This window comes from Pinus tabuliformis, chromosome 5_2 (assembly GCF_031772625.1).
Source record: "Pinus tabuliformis cultivar Carrire ecotype Pingquan chromosome 5_2, CPIR1, whole genome shotgun sequence".
Lineage (NCBI taxonomy): Eukaryota > Viridiplantae > Streptophyta > Pinopsida > Pinales > Pinaceae > Pinus > Pinus tabuliformis.
The window spans coordinates 471,663,101-471,686,560 of NC_142306.1; the positions used below are offsets into that span (position 1 = coordinate 471,663,101).

Below are 23,460 nucleotides of genomic sequence, written 5' to 3' on the forward strand. Positions count from 1 at the left end.
CTTACATTGGATAGATTCTTCATGCCTTCGGTGAGCCTTTTAGGTCTCTTATGCTTCCCATAATCCATAATAGAGGTGACTGAAGATTACACAGTCAAATTGGAACCAATCTGACCAGCATGAGCCTTATATCCAAGACATAGGAAAAACTTTCTATTCCATAGTCTAATCATGATACAACCAAACACTATATTTCCAGAAATTTCTAAAACTAGTCTTAAAAATGCCAACACTTATAATCTTAAATAAAACTAGAAAGTTATCTCATGAACGTTTAAAAAGACAAGCATAGATTGATAGAATTAGAGTATTGATGAAGCTTAGCAATCCAAAAAGATGAATACCATGATAGAAAAAAGAAAGAGGAGGATGTCGCATAAAACCACCATTTGATCCAAAGACATAACCAATTATGAATTGTAGGAATTGAAATCCAAATACATTCTAAAACTAGAACTCCTTAGTATTTATCCATTAGAAACACCCACATTTTGTAGCATGCACACCAAATTTCCAATAAATCAACCAAAGAACAAGAGAAATTCTTATGAAATGGTTTGGTTTTAGACTGGTTGAGGATACTCTAGGAGTTGCTACACATTCCTACCTCTTTTGCTTAATTTTCCCACCACATTGATAAGACACCACAATGAAGAATATACTAGATATGACAATGGTTAATTCTAATATGCAAATAAGATAAGGTCACATCCTTTCATGCATTAGAGGATTGATATGAGAGATGTTGGAACATGTGTTAATTAATGGAAAGGTTGAAATGTGACTTCAATTCATAAAATTTCAATTTTTGAGAGTTATTTGTTGAATTCATGACATATTTTTTCTTAAAGCTTTTTGACTTTATTAGTTAAAGAATCAACTTGAGAATTAAATTTTTTGGAGATTTAAGTGTGCGAAACCATGTTCAAAATATTAACTTCCTTGTTGATTTGAGTGATTATCAAAATGAATTTATTATCTAATGACTTAATCTCATAACCATCTATTTAATAATAACACTTAAATTTATAATAACTATAGAAAATATTTTATTAAATTTATTTGCATGAAGAAAGTTATGCAGATATGCTAGCAACTAGCTCTTGGGATAATCTATTTAGCGAGAGTTGTCGAGAAGTTGGGAGCATTTATTGTGAAGCTTCAGAAAAAAGAACCAAATACATCAAGTAGATGAAGAAGCAATCTGTCCTATAAACTATTTTTAACCTTGTAAATATTCAAATAATCCCTTTCTTATTGAATTGAGGCTTCTGTGATCCATAATAGTTGTAAGCAGAGCTTACTTAAGAATTCCAAAAAGCTAGGCTTCCGCATTCTCATAGATTGTTACTATTCGTTTAATTCACTACTTCATGGTAACAGTATCAAAGCGTTCCACGATAGACGGTTCAGAGTCCCGAAAGAGAATAAAAGAGGGAGAATGAACATAGGCAAAAGTATTTAAAAATTTTCATTCTAATTATGTTTATTTATTTAAAAAAAATCAGAAGAATATTAAAGTTGAAAAAATTCTTTCTAATTACATTAAATTTATTTAAAAATATTTTAATTTTTATATATTTTTCTTTCTAATTACATTTATTTATCTAAAAGTATTTAGAAATTCTTATTTATCCAAAAGTATTTCAATTATATATATATATTTTTATTTCGCTTCCATTACATTTATTTAATCAAAAATATTTCATTTTTTTTTTTTTTTTAATAGCGAACGTAGCATTTTAAATTAAACAGCATGTTCTTCCCGTTAAAAAAAATTGATAAATTATTTTTCCAACGATATAAGTTCAATAGTCCAGTTTTTTTTGGAACAGCCAGCATAGTTTCCTAACTCAATCGACATATTTTTTTGATAAATTACTAGTCCAATGATATAAGTTAAATAATGAATACGGACAGGATTAGGATACTAATGAGAGTAAAAAAGACCATTGTGAAAATATAGCTTAAAAGAATTTAAATTTGAATTCAAATTTTAAAACTGAAATAAATTATGTAATTGAATTTTTTTAATAATGTAAATAAAATTGCAAATTTATAACATTGGACAAAGATAGAAATAAAAAAACCTATTTTTTTGAAATTGATAAATATAGCTTAAAAGAATTTAAATTTTAAAACTGAAATAAATTATGTAATTGAATTTTTTTAATAATGTAAATAAAATTGAAAATTTATAACATTGGAAAAAGATAGAAATAAAAAAACCTATTTTTTTGAAACCCTCAATTTCATCCATTACATTGTATATACTGAAAAATAATATTTCATATTATTCTTAAACCTAAACCATCTAATTTAAAGAAAGAAAAATTTAAAAATCCTATTTCCTAGCTATCCACACAATTCAAATAATAATAACAAAAAATATTTATTTTATTAAATATTAATGAATGAAAAAAGATTTACTCTGACATCTTACAAAAGATTCACTGAAGCAACGATTACTTACCAAATAGTAAGAATTTCATTGATCTATGAACGTGGTTACATAACATTCACAATCCACATACAAAATCTGTATTTACCCCTCTGTCTGTCTGTCTGCAACGGAATTCGAAAACCCAATCACCGCAATCAAAGAATGACCTTTATTTCATCACCCCACAACGACAAAGTCAACGAAGCAGGAACGAACAGGTAATCTAGTAAAAACCCAATAAAACAATTCACCCTCACCGCCCGGATCTTACATTTAAACGACGGGCGCTACGAAGAAATCACGAGCACGAGGGCACCCGCAGCGAGGAAAACAATGTAGAGGCCCTTTGCCAGGGCCGCCATGGATCCACAGGCGGAGCTTGTAGAAGATCCGGAAGCAGATGTGCCAGAGGGAGAAACAGCGGGAGAGGAGACAGGAGCCCCGGGTTCGGGAGTCGGAGCTGCGGCCGGAGGCTTGACGCCGAAGATTTCTTCCGGCAGGAGGACCTTGTCGACCTGGTAGACGGCCACGGGGCTCTGAGAATAAACTGCGCTGTTGACGGGAGTGTTGACGAGGCCTGTGGACACGTTGACGCTGTTGCCGAATGCGGTGACGTTGACGCCGAAGGGTCCGCCGTTACCGGACGCCATGGTTCTCACCGGGTTGCTCACCGTCTGAAACTGTCCGAAGGTGTAGTAGCTGGGCAGCGCGTGGTATTGCAGCAGGGCGATCTTGTCCTGGTCCGTAATGGAGTTCAGAGCCCCGGGTTTCAGAGCCGCGAAGGCAGCGTCCGAGGGGGCGAAGATCGTGATCCCCTGCTGCGAATTATTCAGCTGGCTCTGGAGCTGCATGCCCACCTGCGTGCTCTTGAGGAGGCTCAGGAAGGTGTTGAACTGCCCGGCCTTGTCGAGGATGCCCGACAGGTTTAGGGACGCCGGGGAGGGAGCCGGAGCCGCGGGGGTCGCGGCGGCGGCCGGAGCGGTGGCCAGAGATACGGCGGCGGCGTGGTTGATTTCCTGGGCCGAGGAGAGCCCGAGGATCGTGAAGCTCATGATGCAGACGAGGACCATAATTTTCTCCATATTGAAACCGAAGGATTGGGACTGAGACTGTGGGAATGTGGGAGTGGGACTGGTACTCGTACTGGGAGAGAATATGTATTATGCTAACTGGGCCTGAGCTGTGAAGGACGTCGAAGATCCGGGCATATGTATAGAGGAATTGGAGTTGGGTGGCCTGCTAATTTCGATCAAAGTGGAGCCGGGCATATCATCAGCCGAGCTGGATGGGTCGCCTGTGAGTTGGTGGGCTATCATGGATGCTTGCTCATGCAGGAACCTCCCACATTATCATCACCGCCATGACCAATAAACCATGATCTTGTTTTATTCTGTGCTTTTGATAATTGTTCACTTTTTTTGAAGCATGGGTAGTTAAATGGGTGATAATGTGAAAATGAAGTGTTATGTGTTAGGAGGTTTTGAATTGATATTTGCTTTATATCCGTCTTTTGAAATCAATTTTATGGCGATAGCTGTGGGAATCCACTCTTTATGTATGTTATGTAATACAAGATGAATTTAATTATGAATATGTGTATTCACCTAAAATAAAAACAATTTTTCTTCCTAGATTATTGTCACCCCATGATTTTATTGCATTCTTGCATTCCGTGTTTGGAGTATGAGGGTATGTCAATTGGAGTTGTTTTTAGTGTCATTTTTTGGACTTTTTTTGTGTTGAATTTTGAGGTGAAATTTTGATTTGTGTTATTTAAACTGGTTTTTGATTGTATATGGATTAAGCACCCCAAAAACACTTTTCGAGCATTTCAATTGTGAAGGGATTACCTATCAAACTTGTAATTTCAATAAATTAGATGGATTTTAGAGACATTAGACCGAAAACTTCCAAAAAATCTCAAAAACAACTCAAACTCAATGATAATTAGTATCAGTGTTATTTGTGAGAGGTTCTAGATTCACCTATAGTTGAGAAAAAAACATACTTCGTAGATGTTGAAATCAACGAATGATAATTAGTATCAACCCCAACTCAATTACTAATTTCTCTACTCACCGAAAAAAATTTAAAATAAAATAATCATTTTTTCCCTTTTTGCTCCATGGATCGGGAAGCTAGGTGGTCAATTAATTTTTCTTGTCCTGTTTACGGTGGGAGGTTGGCATCGTCTGCAAGATTCCAGAGGGTGGGTCCGTTTTTTTCAGTTGGACAGCTCGTGTGGGGGTTCGAGGCAGCCCGAGAGTTACGAAAGATGAGGTGGGATGGCTCCATCAGAGTAATGATTTGATGGAAACGCAGAACTCTTTCTGCATTTTGACGAATTTATGGCGTGAGCTTTACATTTTAGGTTCTAGTTGATCGGTTAAGCATGGATTTAGGTTTATAAACAAAAAGCTTTGACAATTGAAGCATGGATTTACAAAATGATTTAGTGTTGATGACAAGTTTGCGAAGGCCTTCCGTCAACTCGATTGCACTGTGACACCCTATATGTAACTTGCATACGTTACATTCGCCATTTCAAAACTCATAGGTTCATTGCGTAGGCTGTATCTTATATGTATCCAATACACTTTTTCCTTTTCCCATCGACGACAACGACGGTGTAATCACTTTGCAGGATGACATATCACATTGCATTTTACACATATTTGTGTGGGGTAGATGAATTGATTTATGTGGGGTTTAGTATTATGGGGTTATATCTTATATGTATCTTATATATTTTTTTTTTTCATGGATTACATTTTGCACGATTACATTTTATAATTTTTTATGTGGAGATGAATTGATTTGTGCGGGGTTTAGTATTATGGACTTATTGGTTTAAATTTCATGGGAAGGGTTGAGGGTGGGGTCACTTGTGGGGAATAAAAGTTGTCTCATAAGGGTCTTGCACAATTTCTTTTTGCAAATAGAAAAAATGTTCTCTCATGCAACATTGGGGTTAGCCCTAACCTAGGCTCAACCTTGTTAGAAAAATAATCACCTTACAATGGGGATTAGAATATTTTATTTTGAAACACTGGGGTTGGCCCTAACTTCGGCTCAACCAATTTCTCGAAGAAGAAGACGAAAAAAAAGAAAAAACAAAAACTTACAATGGGGGTTGGTGTAGTTTACTTTGATTTCTCTCATAACCATGAAGCAATTGTGCTATTTTATTTGTCCATAAATATATTTTTATTTTGAACTTGTATGCTCTCAAAAATCCAAAAAATATAAGAGGCTAAACAAACCATCTCATCTACAAATTTAAAAGAAGCTAAACAAACCATCTCACTTACCAATCTAAACTCTAATATTTCTTCTATGTAATGCATTTACATACACACTAAACCATTTTGTAGAGCATTATGTATTGAGGCATGCAGTATTAATGCCAATATGTTTGGGCGTATATGTATCTCAATCTAAGGTATATATACATTTAGTGTATGGGTTTAACTCTTAAATATTCACATTGGTCCTAAGGTGTGACCTATTGTTGTGCTTTTGGCATGGGTGCCCCATTTCATTGATGACATTGATGTCTCTTGTTTCTTATAGAAAATACTCTTCTATGTTGGATCACTCATCCTTGAGTCACATTTTATTAGCTTAGATGCACAACCTCCTTGGGATGTCAAAGTGCTTAGGTAGAATACCCTATTGTAGCAAACACGTAAATTACCACATACGATGTGAGGGCAACACACACATGCACTCTTACTAGTAAAGAGATGAAAATATGTGATTGGAGTTGTAAATCACTTTTAGGGATAAAGTAAGAACCCTTAGGGACATGAGGAAAGAGTGAATAAAAGAGAAGGGGTTAAATAGGTTTGATCTAAATTTTTGAAGGGAATAAAATGAAATACAAATTTATAACCAAAAGATAGAGATATAGTGAAACATGACTTTCAATTAATAAATGGAAAATGTTGAAACTGCATACATGCAGAATGAAAGCAAGCTAGCTCGAATAATGGTAGCTTATCTCTACGAAGAGATGTAATAACTATGTGCCTTCACCGAATTGTGTCTAAATGATGTCTTCAATAAAGCTGGTCTAAATGATGTCTTCAATAAGTTTCAATGATGCTTCAACAAGGGTCTCAAGTTTGCTTCCAACACTTCACAAAGAATATTCTACAGGCTACTCCAGTAAGACTTTAAAAATGCTTCAGCTGATCTTCAAAAGTGCTCCATCAAATATTTAAGGATGTCTTCAACAAATTGTTTAAAATGACTCAAAAGGAGGCCAAAGTCCATTCTAAAAGAAACCCAAAATCTGTCCAAGAGAGGGTCTAAGTCCAACTCCCAACAAGCCCAAAATTTTCAAGGAAGGGCCTGAATATGTTTGCTTCAAGGTCCAATAAGCATGCTCATGAAATGTATGTTCAAAAATTGACCCAACAATGGTCTGTAAACTGCTCCAGCAGAAGGATGAAATTGTCTTGTTATAGGTCTCCATAGGTCCACAAAAGTTACTTGTCACAAGTCTACACTTAGGGCTGAAATTGCAGAGGTCTGTTATAGTCCTTCCATAGTGTCGAAAATCCTTTAACACGTAGCCCAAACTCCTTTAATACATGGCCAAAACTTCTTTAACACATCATCTAAACTCCAGTTCTAAAGTATAGAGAGGTCTGCTCCAAAAGGGTTGAAGAGATCTCCTCTAATGTATGTCAAGACCAGGTCTAAGAGAAGGGACGAAACTTTGTTCACATATAATTCCAGAACCCACAAAAAATCATAGAATAATATGATCAAAACCCAATGTGAATCCCTGGTTGTGCTCCTTGATCTGCTTCTTAGTTCATGAGTTCTCAACTTCTCCTCTTTCTTGCCTCATATCCGAATGCTTCTTTGTATTCTTGACCGACATTAGAGAAAATTTGAGGTCTAAAATGGGTCCTCTAAGGAATATAATAAAATAATAGTAGAAATAATAAATTAGATTATATTACATCATCAAATTTTAGAGGGAAAAAAAAGAAAAAACTACTTTTTCAACTCGTATTTTCACCTTATCTCCCTACAATTTTACTCAAATTTCAAGCAAGAGCACTCACTGGATGCATAATTTAATTCCTCATCGAAGGAGTACCCATGTTCCATACTTTTTGATGGACCCTGCTACACGAAAAATGAGAAATACATTAAAAAACATGATTGCAATCACATTTTTCATGTATTTCTCATTTTTCGTGTAGGAGGGGCCATCAAAAGTATGGAACATATGCACTTCTTGGATGTGGAATTAAAGTTTGCATCTAGCGAGTGCTCCTGTTTGGAATTTGAGTAAAACGTAGGGAGATAAGTTGAAAATACAAGTTGAAAAAGTAGTTTTTTTATTTTTTTATTTTATTTTTTAATCTTTAATCTTTTTACCTTTTTACTCTACAAATGGTGAATCATCCTCCATGGTTGACATCATCATCTTGAATCCTATTGGTTCTTATAAATTTTTTTTTGGTTGTACATTTTTGTGTTGAGACCCATTTTAGACCTCAAAATTTCTCTAATGGTTAGATGGCTAGAATGAGAAGCCACAAATTATGATTCCAACCATTCTCCCACAAGAGAGGTGATGTAGAAGCTTGCAATCATAGTTTTTTATAGCTTAACCTCTATTGAAATGAAAGAAAGATATGAAATTCTTGGAACCAAGAAAAAAACACAAGTACAAAAGAGGGACCAAAGCCTCTGGGTTGGGCCCAAACCAAGGGTCTCAGCCCTCTGAAACTAACTCAGATGCAACTTAATAACCAACTTCTCATTATCAGAAAGTAAAAGTCTCATACATCACATGAAAGTAAAAATAACAATGTCAAGCTCCTAACTTAATAGATAAACCCAGATGAATAAAAATTTTGAATCCTAATGAGCTTTTCATCTCGTTTATTTATACAAAAGGGTAGTTGATAGCAACTCCCTTGAAAATAGGAGTGATTCCCTCCATCTTGGAAGTGGATTTGATCCTTCTTGAGCTTCACTTGTACTAGGAGTTACTTGGCTATCAATGAATTCTAACTAGTGAGAGAGGATGTTGTGATCCCAAGCCGAGTTAGGGAGTTAAGGAGGTGGAGCAACCTCCTAGATTCTCTCCTGGTGTCTCCATCAAGCCCCTGCATAGTAAAAGCCTAAAAAATGCTTCTTTTTCTTGCAATTAAACCACATTAGGCCACATACTGTGAAAAACACCTTTTACCCTTTTTACTAAGCATATTATAACAAAAAATGTGAATTAATGTGAGAAATGGATAGTTTTAAGGTTGGAAGATGACATGATTATCTTCAAAATATACCTATTGATGGGACTCATCGTTGCCCCCCTATTGAAGGTGTTTCTTACCCTCTGAGAAAATTAGTCATCGATGTGAAGCTCTTTCATGGCCTTGGTGGCCTCTATGACATCCTAAGGCACCTCAGATGGTGTGCCTTCTTGTGGGTAAAATAATGCATTTGTTTCTATCTCAATCCACTCCTTCTTCTTTTCTGTTTGGTCTCTTCCTTCTTGTAAGCCTAGCAACAAGGGTGGATTGAGTTTGAGTCTTATCCATCTGATCTTCATCCTCTGCATGATTCTATTATATAATGGTGTTCTCTCCAAGGCATTCCTTAGCCTTTCAAGAGAGTGATATTCTCTGACTTGTAGAATGTAGGGTAAGGCATGCCATCTTCTTTGGAAATCTTGCAGAATTTTTGTTCCAAACATTATAAAGGTGTCTTCAAAGTGTAGAATGGCTTGCTCCTAGGTTGAAATGTATTTGGGTGCTAAAGTAGCATCATTGGAGATGATGTTATGATTGCTGATGACAACCTTAGGGCTCACTAGCTCTGCTCTGATATACAAGGGCTCCTTCTCCTCTTTTTTCATTACCTTTTTCACCTCCTCAGCCCTTGTCTCCTCATGAGTCAACCAAGATGCTAAAGCCATTATCTGCATGTCTCCCAATCTTGAATTCGGATCCTAGAAATTCAGATATGTCAAAGTGAAATTGTGCATGTAGAATTCAACTAACTTTTCTCTGTCTTCCATACTATTTTGTTTGCAAAACTCAATAAACTGCCTGTAGTCCTAAAAAGGTAGAGACCCATATTGTGTTAGAGTTTTTATTTGGAACTACATCCACTATTATTTGAGGAAGAGCGCATAGTGTTTTGATGGCTTCCTACATTGTGGGGCTTCCATAGAGAGGCTTTTCATGGTGGCAAGTTGTGTTTATTTCTCACACAACCTCTCTCAACCTTGTGTTCTCTACCTATAACTTCTCCTTCATAATAGACTCCCTTAGTCTCAAATCACTCAATTCCTTACCCATTTCAATTACTTTCTCCTCCATGAGGCCCACATCTTCCACATTCTTGGATTTGGCAATTTTCATCCACTTGTGGGTTTTGCCTCTCTCTATCTCCAACTCATAGAGGAGTGGGACTGTAAAATTTTTGAGGATAATCCTTCCTCCAATAAATTTGTAGTAGGACCCCAAGATAGGCTATTGATCAAGCTCTTGGAGCTCTTGGAGGTCCTTTCCAACTGACTTTGAGGTGGATGCTTCTTTTTGTAGCTCTTTCTTTTGCTCCTGTAGCTTCCCCTGTTCCTCCTGTAGTAGACTCTTCCTGTCCTGTATCAAACCCTGCCTCTCCTGTAGCTAATCTTCTTCTTCTTGCTCAAAGAAAACTTGTGTCTTAGGTTTCTTGAAGGTCACTGACATAGTGGTGGGCCTACCCACAGATGCTACAGGTGACTTGGTTTTGGTTTTAGGAGAAGTGACCTCCTCAATCTTTCCCTCACTGGTTCCTACTTCTTCCTTTTTACTTGGTGATTCATCAATAATGATAGGGACCTTTGTGGGAGCTTATGGTTTCCCCTGCCTAATTTAGGTGCTCTTCCTAATTTTGAAATATAGGGGACCTTGTCTTGGTTACCTCCTCTTGGGCTTGACATGAGTGCCCAATGTAGCCAATGTTGTAGCTACTTCCTGTTCAGTATCCCCTGGAGATAGACTAGTTTGATGTGGTTGTTTCTCCATGTATTTGGGTTTAGAAGTATCCTTAGGGCTTACTGTTCCTTCTACTTTCTTCTTCTCCTCTTCTGCTTCTCCTTTCTCTGTCTCTGCTACCTCATCTTCCTCTGTTTTTCTTTCCTCTTCTTTTGTTTTGCCTTATTTACATTCAATGCTAGAGGCTAGTGTTTCTCCAAGTATGATGGCTTGGGTTTCTAAGAAAGTTTCCTTGTCCATCCACAACTTTATTCCATAAGACAGGGATCCTTAAATGGATCAAAGCATCCATCAAAATTAACTTTATTAGGCCATGGTGAGCTAAGTGCTGGTGCTTTCCTTCCCTTACCTTCTGACTCATCTCAATGATTGACTATAGGAGGAAATGGGGAACACCAAGTCTTTGAGGGAGATGCAATTCTTCCTTGAATCTAAGCTCATGGACAAATCCGAAATGCTAGGCATAAACCACACACAATCTCCCTTCATAAGATATATACTTAAGGATATGGTAAGCTACCTCATCCCAAGGGTAAGGTAGGCTTTCTCTTCTTACTCCATTCTTATCTCCTATAGGTTAAGTCTTTCAAAATGAAGAAGTTTTTCCTAGGCGTGACACTCACTGCCTTGTCTTCTTTTCTCCACTAAATTCCTAGGGGTAATATGGTCACTTTGCTTATGGTTTAAGGACTTAGAGATATGGCCAACCCTCTTACAACAATAGTGGCACTGTCTTTTCCTTGAGAATGTAATGCCATGGAAAATTCATGAGTGAGATCATCCTCACACCCCTTTAACAACTCAAAGAAACCCAACCATTGGTGTCTACTGAAGATCTCTATTACAGGAGGGTATTGGTGAATCCTTTTGGTGTCTGAGGGTTCTCTTCTATTAAATCCTACCCCCGATTTATTCTACTGTCCCTCCTTGGTGCTACTTAGGTGTGAAATTTAGTTTTTTTAAAACAATCTTAGTGGTGAAACAATGTTAAATTCCTTGGTAGTAGTGAGGGAGAAGGATGCTTGAATTGACATCGATAAAAAAAAAAAATTCTCTGCTTCTAACCACAACAATTTCCAAAAATACATCCTATTGCTTAATTGATTGTTATAGGCTATCAGTTTCAGGTAGACTTCTCATGTAAATGGATGTAAAAACAAGGAATGAGGGTGTTACTTACTTCTTGTCAAAACAACTCTGTGTGTGCATGATGGTTTTGAGACAATTTCGAGCGACAGTGGTTCCTTTTCCCTTTCCAATTTTTCCTGTAGCTCCTTCTTGACCCTCCTATAGCATCTCAGTCCCTCTTATAGCATCTCAGTCCCTCCTGTATCTTCCTCCTGTAGCACCTTGTTATAGCTCCGAATCTCACTCTTATGGTTTGTGATGCTGTACTCATGGCCTAGGGCAACCCCTCCTTCCAGACCTGGTCCTAAAATTTAAAAAACAGTGTTCTATCCCTTATACGCGACAATGCCCTAAGTTAAACGCGTGTATACGTGGGTATGTGTATATCCAACCCGCGTGTATGTATTAAAACACTTAAAAAAATATAAGACTCCTTATTTTCGGGCGGAGATCGCGGGTTTTACCTGCTGATCACCTGTTAGTGCCCGTGGCCCAACTGTTCCCAACCAACTCCTAACTAAAAAACTATTTGGAGATGGTATAAAAAGACCTCAAAGGGAAGGCCTAAAGGAGGAGAGAAGAGAGAGAAAGGTTATTATGCTAAGATTTTTCCCTTGACCAGGTCTGAAGTTCCTTGTGCCTTCTGCACTTCCCCCATTTTGTACAGGAAACGTTTGTTTCCTTGTGTGTTGATGTTCATCCACCATTTATGACATCATGGAGAGAGTCATGGAAGGAGTTTGTTAGAGGCTTGAGGCTGGAACGAATCCAGAAGGAAGCTTTGCTTGGAGCCTGCTGAAGGTGACTCAGGTGAAAACATTCCTTTTTATGTATTTTATTTGTCTATAATAAAAGAAACACATGTCTTGGTTCCCGAAATGAATGTTCTCTATGTTAATGATATTCATGTTTATAATTCAGATGTAAAAGGTTGTTTTGATTTCATAACTAACTACCTTTCTTTATAACATGAAGATGGTTTCTTTATAAGTTTTTGTCCATATACTGCTGTGTTCTTTGAATTGGTTGTTTTGCAGGACAAAAGAGAAGAAGGGAACTCCAAGAAGGGTTTGGACCCTAAAGGCCTTTTCAAACGTAGGACCGAAGGTACGTACCCTTATCATAGAATTTGCTTATAATAGCATAATGGTTGTACGAATACATGTTTCTTTGAATAGATAACTTTCAGTCTGCTAGGGTTTCAACCCAAAAAGCCCTAGGGGAACTTTTCCCTCTATCAGAATTGGCGACTCCACTGGGGACAACACTCTTGTTGTTCCTAGTTTGGGTGTTTTTCAAGCCAATCAGGGCTCAGCTGCCTTATCTGCTTGCTATTACTGTCTGGTTTATTCTTGAACTTTAAGCTTTACCAGTTTCTTCAGTTTGTTTTTTTAAATTTTCTTGAAGCTTTTCATATACGCTGTTTTTCTTAGATACAGAGGCGTATATACGCTTGTTTCTTTGAGTGAACCCGCGTATACGCAGGTTTCCTCAGATACAGTCATGTATATACACAATCTATACTTCAGTACAGTCGCGTATATACTGTAATTTTCAAGATTTATAAATATTTTTAGTCTCTAAAGGTTTGTCTGGTGGTTTGAGTCAGTCTGAAACAGTCATTTTCCAGTATCAGTCATTTGTTTTACAGCGAGCATCTTGTTCTGAATTCTCTCTGATTATAAGGAGTATTGGTCTTGTTTTTTTCGTTGATTGCAAGCGTCATCATTTTTTGCTAAAGCACGCAAGATTTCTTGCTAGGAATCTTGGCTGCTCTGTTTCATCAGGGTAGGAAGATTGATCACAATTTTTGTGTTAATCTTGCTTTTGGTGACTTTTTTGTTTGCTTGACAAAATCGCTTTTTGTGACCATCCACTTCTTTGTTTCATGAAAGTTGTTGATTGACACTTTCTTGGAATTTGTCTTTTTGATCTTTTTGGTTTTCATTGCCAAAGCTTTCATTGCTGCTTTTGATTGTTAAGAGCGATTGCAAACACATTTATTTTTGTTGAGTTTTCATCCGCTGTGTGGTGTCGATTCGCAAAAGTGTTTAATTGCCTATTCTTCAATCACAAGTTTCAGTGTTGTTGAGAGCATTTTTTTTTTGAAAAGACTTTTTTGTTTGTTGCTTTGAAGAAAATCTTTTGAAAATCTTAGTTTTGCTTTCTTGAACTTGCTTTTCATTTGGTTTCCTTTTAGTGAAGTGAAAGTGCTTTATGTTTGTCTTAGAACTTGTTTTTAGTGTTTAGACGAAATGAATGGTAGCATCTCATATTCCATCGAGGCATCATAAGTGGCAAGATAAAGTTTGATAAGCAAGCAACTTTCATTTTTGGTTTTTAGAGTAGTTTTAAATCTTGCATCCACATATAGTTGTTGGATTAAGATAGATTTGCATCCCCTTTTAGGCATACATAGCTTTGTTAGCTTTTGTGAGTGCGAAGTGTGAATTAACGAAAAGAAAATAAAAATTTGTTTTATTAGAAGTACCTCTGAACCCTATAGAAATTGCTCTTCATCAAAAAACGAAAAAGTGCATGTGCATGTAGTTAAGTTTTTATTAATTTCTTTTGCGTCAAAAAACACCACTAGTTTCACTTCCGTTACTTTGTGATTTAAAGAACAGCCTAATAAAATCAAGTGCTAACTAAAATTCACTAGAACTTTTTGTTTTAGTCAGTTACACCAACAAGATTAGGATTTTAGGGCCTTGGATTAGGCGAGTGGAGAGTTAACTCTCCAAGGACATATATACGTCAAACATAGGAGTCTGAATAACGAGAGAAAATCCAATAGCGTTAGGAAGACCGGGAAAGCTCCGGATCTGGGAGTTAAGCATGAGGGTCTGTGAAGACAGGGAGAGAGATACCCCCTCTCCTACTTGTCCAAACTTACCTCACGACTATTCCGCCTGGCTTCTGCGACGGGTTGGTATCCATAGTTGCTGCTCCTAGGGAACTACACAGGTGGCTGCGGAGGGGAATCCCGTGGCACCTGAGGTTGATGTTGCATCACTCTCGACAGTACTACTGGAGGGCACCCTTGCGAAGCTTGGGGGCTTGCACCGGCGCAGGCTGTTGTTAGGAGGTCAGCGTAACTTCCTCTGATACCTTCACTGATAGGACTGGACCCTCATCATCCCAGACTATCTTTGGAAGGCCCCTTATTTCACTTTCTCGTATTTTGGTGTCCGGTCTTAATCACACGGAGCGGAAATACTTGGAAGTTGTTTGAATGGCTGTATCTTTAGGGACTTTATAGTGTGTGCTCTGTGCTCTTAGTTGGCCTAGCTTTCAATTTTTTCAGTCTTTAGTTAGATCATAACAAAAATTCAAAGTGGCTGACCGATCTCCTAGACGGTCTCGAAGACTTCGTGATCTTTTGCCACCAAGTTTAGAGCCTTCTCCTAGAAGGCGCAGAGGCAATACTACAGGTGGGTTCCGTCCCACGGCGGTTGACGCATCGGGGATTGATCCTCCTCTCGGGGGCTTTAACGGCCAAGCAAGGCCTGGCACTTCTGAACAAGAGAGGGACACTCCAGTCCTTTATCGAGTTCTCTTTCAAGCGGAGAATAACATAGAGGTATAAGAATTCTCAGAGTCGTTAGCGGCTCCGAATTCTCCACTACCATCTAGTCATCCAAACGTATTGCAATACGTTGGGACTCCAACGCTTAGACCGTCAAGTCCAGGTTACGCTACGCGCTTACCATCGATGACCACTACTGGAAGCATGGCTTCTACAAGTGCTACGACTATGCAAACCCCAACATCGGTGCAAGGGGGAGGAACCATTTCCATCTCCTCTGCTTCCTTGTTTGGATCTTTTGCTAGCACATCTTTAGTTGGGTCTACCTCCATTCCGTCCACGAGTGGAAATGCCCAAACCAATGCTTTTGGTACTGGATTCTTCCCATTTGGCACCCACTCACAGGGTATTTCATCGGTTCCGTTTAGTGCCGCTATGTCCATGATGGGCGGATCAACTTCATTCCAGGGTTTTCCTTTCGGAAGTGGTCATATACCACATTCCAACCCAACGGTAGGATCCATGCCTTTTTCTTCTGTAGGAAAAAGCAGCAATCCTTTCCAAGGTTGGAATAATCCTGGGGTTAGTAGCGCGGGAACTGGGAATCTGTTTATCGGCCAACAAGGGAATAGGCCATATTCCACAGTTAGTTCGTTTCAAAGTATTCCTCCCCTTGCTTCGGCTTGGAATCCAACTCCTTACAATCCTTTAGGAGGAAACTTTGCTGGTTATGGAGGTTATACGGCCGGAGTTGGTCAAACTCCGAATTTTGCTGGATCACAAGGCTTGCCTTTTGGTTCAGCCGGTTCTACTGGTTACTTCGGGCAGCCTGGTGCCTCCAAAATTCTAGGACAATCTTTTCAGAACTTTGGGAGTTCTGCCCAGTCTGGGTGGAATCCCCAAGGTCCTCCTAGGCTTCCGTTTCTGGCAACGTTGAACTTGCCAGATCTCACTAAGTTAAGAAATGACCCAATCAAGTACAATCCAGCCTGGCCTCCGGTCCCAACCAAACTCCCTTAGGACATTCCAAAATTCGAAGGGAAGAGTGGTGAAGACCCAGGCGACCATGTAACCACATTCCATTTGTGGTGCTCATCTAACTCCCTTATCGATGACTCGATTAGGTTGAGACTCTTTCAGTGCACCTTGACTGGAATGCGGCCAAATGGTATATAGAGTTGCCAGGGGGCAGATTTACATCTTTCGCTGACTTAGCCAATATTTTCTTAAATCATTTCTAGTTTCCTGTCCGCTATGATGCCGGAACTGAACTTCTGGCCACCTTTCGTCAAGATAAGGCAACCCACATTTCTGACCATATTCAGGAATGGAGACGGAGAAAGAGGCTCATTAAAGCCGAAATCCCTCCGGAGTACCGTCTCGAGTGGTTTTTGAAGTCTTTACAACCCGAGATCTCCAAGGATGTCTCCATGTCTGGGGTCTATTCTGAGGAGCAAGCCATTTTTAGGGCCCAACAATTAGAATTGATCTACTGTCAGTCTGGGATCCTACAAAAGTACTTGCCAGATGCTCCTAGATCTAAGGTTGAGGTAGCTAAGTCGAAGCCAAGTCTGCACGCAGATGGTATCGTTGGGTCAGTAGACACAACTACAGTGAACTTGTTGAATCAATTGCAGCAGTTGTCCTTGCAAACTGCTTCTAACAACCAAGTCACATCATCTAATCCCCCCGCTTCCCAAACTTCTTCAATTAATGCCGTCCAATCTGATAACCCCAAAGGAAATCAAAATTCCAATGGGAAAAAGAAAGGATGAGGTAAGAAAAAGAACCAGGATGGGAAGCCTGATGCAAATAAATCCGGCAACAACGCTGGTGGTGGTAGAAATGAGTCGAGAAAGAAAGTCAAGTTTCCATGCAAGTTGTGCAGTGGAGACCATCTAACTCATATCTGCCCTAAGATTGAAGATGCTCACCACTTGTTAGGACAGTAAGGGACTTCTAGTTCTCAAGCTATGTTAACCAACCCGTTTCCCCAGGGGCAGCAACTTCTTGCTGGCGCGAGCTCAAACCCTGGAACCTCCGTAGGGGGCAACTAGGAAGGGGAAAAATCGTCAAATGTTTTCATGATGGGTTCTAATGTCCATGTGGCTACTCGGTCACGTGATTATGGTGAAGCCGAAACTTCCAAGGACAAGACTGTTCCCGACAGTACTGACCTTCATATTGAGCGACCCCCTGTCGAGACTATGCCACGGATACCGAAAGGTTCCGCTAAACGCGCGACTATTAATCCTAATGCTAGGGCCGCCCAGAATTACTCCATTGTGGAGGATCTGGCTCAGAGTCCGTGCGCCATGTCCGCTTTAGAGGTTCTCCAGTCATGTCCGGCTCAGAGAAGTGCTTTACTCTCCGCAATTGGAGCAGTCGATCCAGCTAACTCTTTAGTGCTCACTTTTGACATGTTAAATGTCAAAAAGTGACTCCCTCATCATATGGCTTTCCAAATAAAGTCTACATACCGAAAAATCAATATTTTTCGCACCATTATAGATGAAGGAGCTTCCACATGCGTCATGTCGATGTCATGCTGGAAGGCTATTGGATCACCTTCGGCTGTTCCTTCACCCACCGTCTTGACTGCATTTGATGGTCATTCTCATAAGCCGCATGGGATTATCCTGGCCTTTCCTATATGTGTTGGGGGAAAGGTCGTCAATATTGAAGTAGAGGTCGTAGACGATAACCTAGACTATAATCTCCTATTAGGAAGGAACTGGGTATACGAGATGGATGCCGTTGTTTCGACTCTGTTTCGTGTCATTTTCTTTCCTCATGAGGGGAAAATCATTAAGGTTGATCAATTGGACTATTGTCTAGTCGATCCTCAAGCAAGCTCTGTGTTGGGTGTGGAGCCTGATTATCTTCTATAGTACCGGCATATTGGACCCCAGTTCAAAATGGGGCGGCAACGCCGCCCGTAAAATAATCGCTGCCGTGGGGGGTCCAGGGGGGGTTTCGGGGGCAGCGCCCCCGAAGCTAAAAACAGCTGTAAAATTGCCTTGTAAAAGTATAGTAATTTCTAGTCAATCTGGGCCGTTCATTAGGCGGATGATCTGATGGTAGAACTTATGTTTAGTTTAGGGTTTTTTGCCCTAGAAGGCAACCCCTCTCTTTATATGAGGGCATTGTATTTGAGGCTGTAAGATAGATGTGTATTCGGTGAGCGAGAAACATAGAGGTGAGACTGTGAGAGAAAACAAAGGATATTACAGCGGTTTTGCTGTAGGTTGTATCTCTTCATTTTGCTGGATAATAGAAAGGAAGGACTGGCTGTTCGGGGTGGACGTAGCCCAAACTGGGTGAACCACGTATATCTGTGTCTTTCTTGTTTTGTGCGTTTTCTGTGTTTATATTTCTGCAATATTTTATGTGTTCCATTGCTCCGTAATATATAATTTTCTAACACTCTGACTCTACTGTCCCTTTAGTGGATAAACCTCGCCCGCCGATTGGGAATTTAGGAGTAGGGATGTATTCCTCATTGATGGGTACATTTGATCTTCCCTCTCCTTTCGCTAAAATCAATGCTATTTCATCATCGAAGGAGTCTCCTCGAGAAGAGTTCTTTCGAACTCATTATTTTTCAGACCCTTGGACCTTGCCTTCACCTACGACCACATTAGTTGAAGGACAAGTAAATGGAATGGCATTCCCTATATCTACAGTTGAGCTTAGATATCAGTGTATCGTAGACTCTGCAGACAACCACTCTACTCCTTTTTCTGAAGAGGAGTTAGATGGTCATGTGGCCCCTGCTTGGAGCCTCGATTCTACCTCTGCCTTGGACTGCTTAGATTCGGTTTTACCTTCTGAAGAAGAAATCCTCGAAGTAATGATGGGTATAGATCGACCTTGGGAAGACTTACACCATCATTCATATTTTCTTCCTCCATTGCAGGAAGTAGAATCTAGATTCTCCGAGCTCCTCACTAGTGATTTTTGTACGGTGTCAAACCCTTTGGCTCCAGCACACATTCGTGCTGAAGGTAATATGTCAGTGATTTCAAAAACGATACCTATAAACATCTCTAGGGACCCTAACGTCATCGAGGATATCTTCATCGGAATTGAGTGTTCCCCTGAAGAAATTCAAATTTACACCGACCTATTTAAGGAATTTCGTGATGTATTTGCTTGGTCTTATGAAGAAATGTCTGGCATTCATCCTTCTATAGTTCAACATGAGATCAAGACGTATGAAAACGCGAAACCAGTTCGTCAAAGGCTTCGACTGGTTAACCCAAGGAAAGCAGCAACTATCAAAGCTGAGGTTGGGAAGCTGCTAAGGGCGGGTTTTATATACCCTGTTCCTCTTACTGATTGGGTTTCTAATCCACTCCCTGTGGATAAAAATCAAGGAACAATCCGAGTATGCATCGATTTTAGGGACCTAAACAAGGCTTGTCCAAAAGATAATTACCCCACGCCATTCATTGATCAGATTATCGACGAGTGTGCGGGTAATGAAATTTTTTCCTTCATGGATGGTTTTTCAGGTTATAATCAAATTTCTATCCGTCCTGAAGATCAACATAAGACAACTTTTATATGTCCCTGGGGTACCTTTGCATATAGAAAGATGCCTTTTGGTCTTAAAAATGCTGGAGCCACTTTTCAGTGGGCCATGTCATATGCTTTCCACGACATCAAACATGTCATCGAGGCATACTTGGATGATCTCGCTGCTCGTTCTCGAAAGAGAACTGATCATCCTAGTCATCTTCGATTGGTTTTTGAACGATGTCGTTTTTATAAAATCCGGTTGAATCCCAACAAGTGCGTTTTCGCGGTTACGTCCGGTCGGTTGTTAGGGTTCATCGTGTCCAATGAAGGGATTCGGGTTGATCCCTTCAAGGTTGAGGCAATAGTTCAGTTGCCTCCCCCATCCTCAATTCAACAACTTCAAAGTCTTCAAGGGAAGGCTAATTTCTTAAGACGGTTTATAGCAAACTGTGACGAGATCACTAAAGGGTTCATGCGTTTGCTACGGAAAGGAGTTCCATTTGTGTGGGACGACTTTGCGCAGCGGTTGTTTGATGATTTGAAAAAAGCATTAGTCTCTGCCCCGCTTTTGAGTCCACCAGATTATGGTAGAGACTTCCTTTTATATCTCGCTGCAGCAGAATCAACCATTGGTATGGTTCTTGTTCAGGAAGACGATGCTCTCGCCGAGCATGTGATTTATTATTTGAGCCGAGGCTTAATAGGTCCTGAACTTCGCTATTCTCCGGTTGAGAAGTTGGCCTTAGCAGCTGTCCACGCTGTCCAGAGGCTCCATCACTATATCCTACTATGCAAAACTTTTGTCTTAGCAGCGGTCAATCCATTTCAATTTTTCCTCAGTAGGCGAGTGATTGGGGGCAAATATAATAGATGGATAGTCATTTTGCAAGAATTCGATCTTGAGTTCTTGTCTGCCAAGTCTAAGAAATCCATGGTTTTCGTAGAGCTGATTTCTGAGCTACCCTGTGGAGAGGATATTGTTTATGAGGAAAGTTTTCCCGATGAACATCTATTCCTCATCTCTTCACTCGACCCTTGGTATGGAGATATCATTGTTTATCTCCAGACTTCGAAGTTTCCGTCTACTTTCTCCAAGGATGAACGCCGAAAATTACGTCACCTGGCTAAAAACTATGTTATCGTTGGTGACACATTAAACCGTCGAGGGGTTGATTCAATCCTTCAGCGCTGTTTAACCTTAGAGGAAGCAGAGTCTGTGCTCAATGACTGCCACAGTGGAGCTTGTGGCGGTCATCTATCAGGGCTTGCTACAACCCAGTGCATCTTACGTGCCAGCTACTTTTGGCCTTCACTCTTTAAAGACTGTGTGGAAGCAGTCAATCGCTGTCACCCTTGTCAAATTTTTACTCGGAAGATGCGCGCGCATCCAGCTCCTCTTTTTCCCGTTGTCACCGTCGGTCCCTTTACTAAGTGGGGTATTGATTTTACAACTTGTAATTCGCCTTCAACGGTGAATCACAAGTACATTATCGTGGCTGTGGACTATTTTACGAAGTGGGCTGAGGCCATGCCTACTTATAAGAACGATAGTGACATGGCAGCATTGTTTCTTTTCAATCAGGTTATCTCAAGATTCGGTATCCCAAGAGAGATTGTCACTGACCATGGCTCTTAAATTAGGTTTTTGCCAGGAGCATTCGTCCCCTTATTATCCTTAGGCCAATGGACAGGTCGAGGCAATCAATAAAACTCTTAAGACGATACTCCAATGGACGATTGATAAAAATCGGTCCAATTGGCACATTATGTTGTATTCGGCTCTTTGGGCATACCGAACCTCCGTCAAAACGGCTACTAGTTTTACTCCTTTTCAGTTGGTTTATGGGATGGAATCTATCTTTCTGGTTGAATGTGAAATTCCATCTCTTAAGTTGGCTATTGAGCTTCTTCTTGAGACTTCGAGTCTCGAAGAGCGCCTACTTCACTTGGAACACCTCGATGAGCAGCGTCGAGATGCTGCCACGGTGAATGAGGCTCACAAGAAAAGGGTTAAAACACAGTATGATAAGTCTGTCCATCCTCGAGTCTTTGCTGAAGGTGACCTTGTCTTGGTCTATGACCAAGATAAAGACACCTTGGGGGCTGGAAATTTTAAGCCTATGTGGTACGGTCCTTTCATTATTAAACGAGTTTTAGAAAAAGGATCGTATGAGTTAATTGATTTCGAGGGAAACAAGCTGGTAGAGCCCCGAAACGGGCTCTACCTAAAGAAGTACTTTGCTTAGTTTTGGCCAGGCAATGGCTTCTTTGTACTTTATGTATATTTGTACATATATCGTCGAGAGTTTTCTGATATCAGCACTTTTTGGTCTGCTGTGGCAGGTGTTGATGGATGATTTGGTCTATTTTGGGTTCGCCGATGGTGCTAGTCGGCACACTCGGAATCTTGCTTCCGCAGCTTGGGTACTCTATTATCCAACTGGTCAATTGATGGCATCAAGAGGCGTGTGCATCGGTCCTGCTTCAAACAATATGGCCGAGTATACTGCTGTTATTAATTTATTATCCGAGGCAATCTCTCATGGGATCGACTCGTTGGTAGTGTATCTTGATTCTCAATTGATAGTGTCTCAATTAAATAAAATTTATCAGGTACGGGATCCATCTTTATATCGCCAGTATTTAAGGGTGAGGTTGTTGCAAAGATCATTTACTTATATTAATTATTTGCACATTCCAAGATCTCATAATTGGTTAGCTGATTCTATCGCTAATCAGGCATTAGACTGGCACATCAATCATTCATCATAATAAAATCAAGCATTAAAAAGTCAAACTGTATATATATATATATATATATATATATATATATATATATATATATATATATATATATATATATATATATATATATATATATATATATATATATATATATATATATATATATATATATATATCGTAAAGCGTCTCGAGTGTACATATGTGTGTCCAAAAAATATACAAAATTGGGACTCAAATGCCAATAATCATGTCCGGCATATGTAATGCCTCGGCTCAGGATGAGTGTCTAAGTATGTAACTATAGCATTGGCCACACGCCGAAAAATGTGAACCCAGTCACGTGGCATGCCAACCACATGACGTTGCATATCCTCAGGAAGGTCCTCTATGATGGCCATCGGTACTCGGCAGCTCAGTCTCGCCAAGTGTCGCTGGACGTTGTTTAGAGTCCGTTCTGTATCCGCAGCCGCCTCTTCGGCTCCTCGGCCGCGCCGTCCATGCCGCGGGAATCCATCTGGTCGTACTGGCCCAATGTCTGGAACATGATCATCATATCAGTCATTTGAATCTCATCAAAAAATATTTTTCAAAATTCATCATTATATTTGAAAAATCTAAAAAAAATTATAAAATCAAAAAATCTTACCAATCTCGCCCCATGCTGCATTCGGTGGTAACGCTAGATCAAGATCTCCTCGGAAATCCAGCCCAGCATAGGGGTAGTCATCCATGGCGATGATCTGCTGATCCCACCAGGTGGAGAAGTCATCGTCGAAAGCAGTCCTTGGGACCTCCCCACCCCCCAGACGTTTCATCAGATCAACCCACCAGCCCATGCGTGGATCGCGTGGGGTGCTGATGGAAACTGCTACCTTGGGGCGGAGTGCGGGAACCTTCTCGAAAAAGAAAGTACACAAGATGCTCCCATATCCAAAGTTCTTGGTCTGTCCCCTCCTGATAGAAGTGAGCTGGCTATTCATGTTGGCCAGAAGAGGAGTACACCAGTCGAACACAGTAGTGAGATAGTCAACTGCCACGCTCATGTTTTGCCGTGACGCCTGATGCAGGGAGGATGA

General features: G+C 39.9%; 1 protein-coding gene across 1 annotated transcript; it reads right to left on the bottom strand.

The window, feature by feature from the left end:
* Positions 1–2,373: 2,373 nt before the first annotated feature.
* LOC149159697 (fasciclin-like arabinogalactan protein 12) lies at positions 2,374–3,641 on the bottom strand. The gene has a single exon (XM_089436547.1). The coding sequence runs from the start codon at positions 3,523–3,525 to the stop codon at positions 2,731–2,733; it is 795 nt and encodes a 264-aa protein (XP_089292673.1). The 5' UTR covers positions 3,526–3,641; the 3' UTR covers positions 2,374–2,730.
* Positions 3,642–23,460: the final 19,819 nt, after the last annotated feature.

Excerpts from the sequence above, each read along its gene's own strand:
- LOC149159697 (XM_089436547.1), bottom strand. The coding sequence starts at position 3,525 with ATGGAGAAAATTATGGTCCTCGTCTGCATCATGAGCTTCACGATCCTC.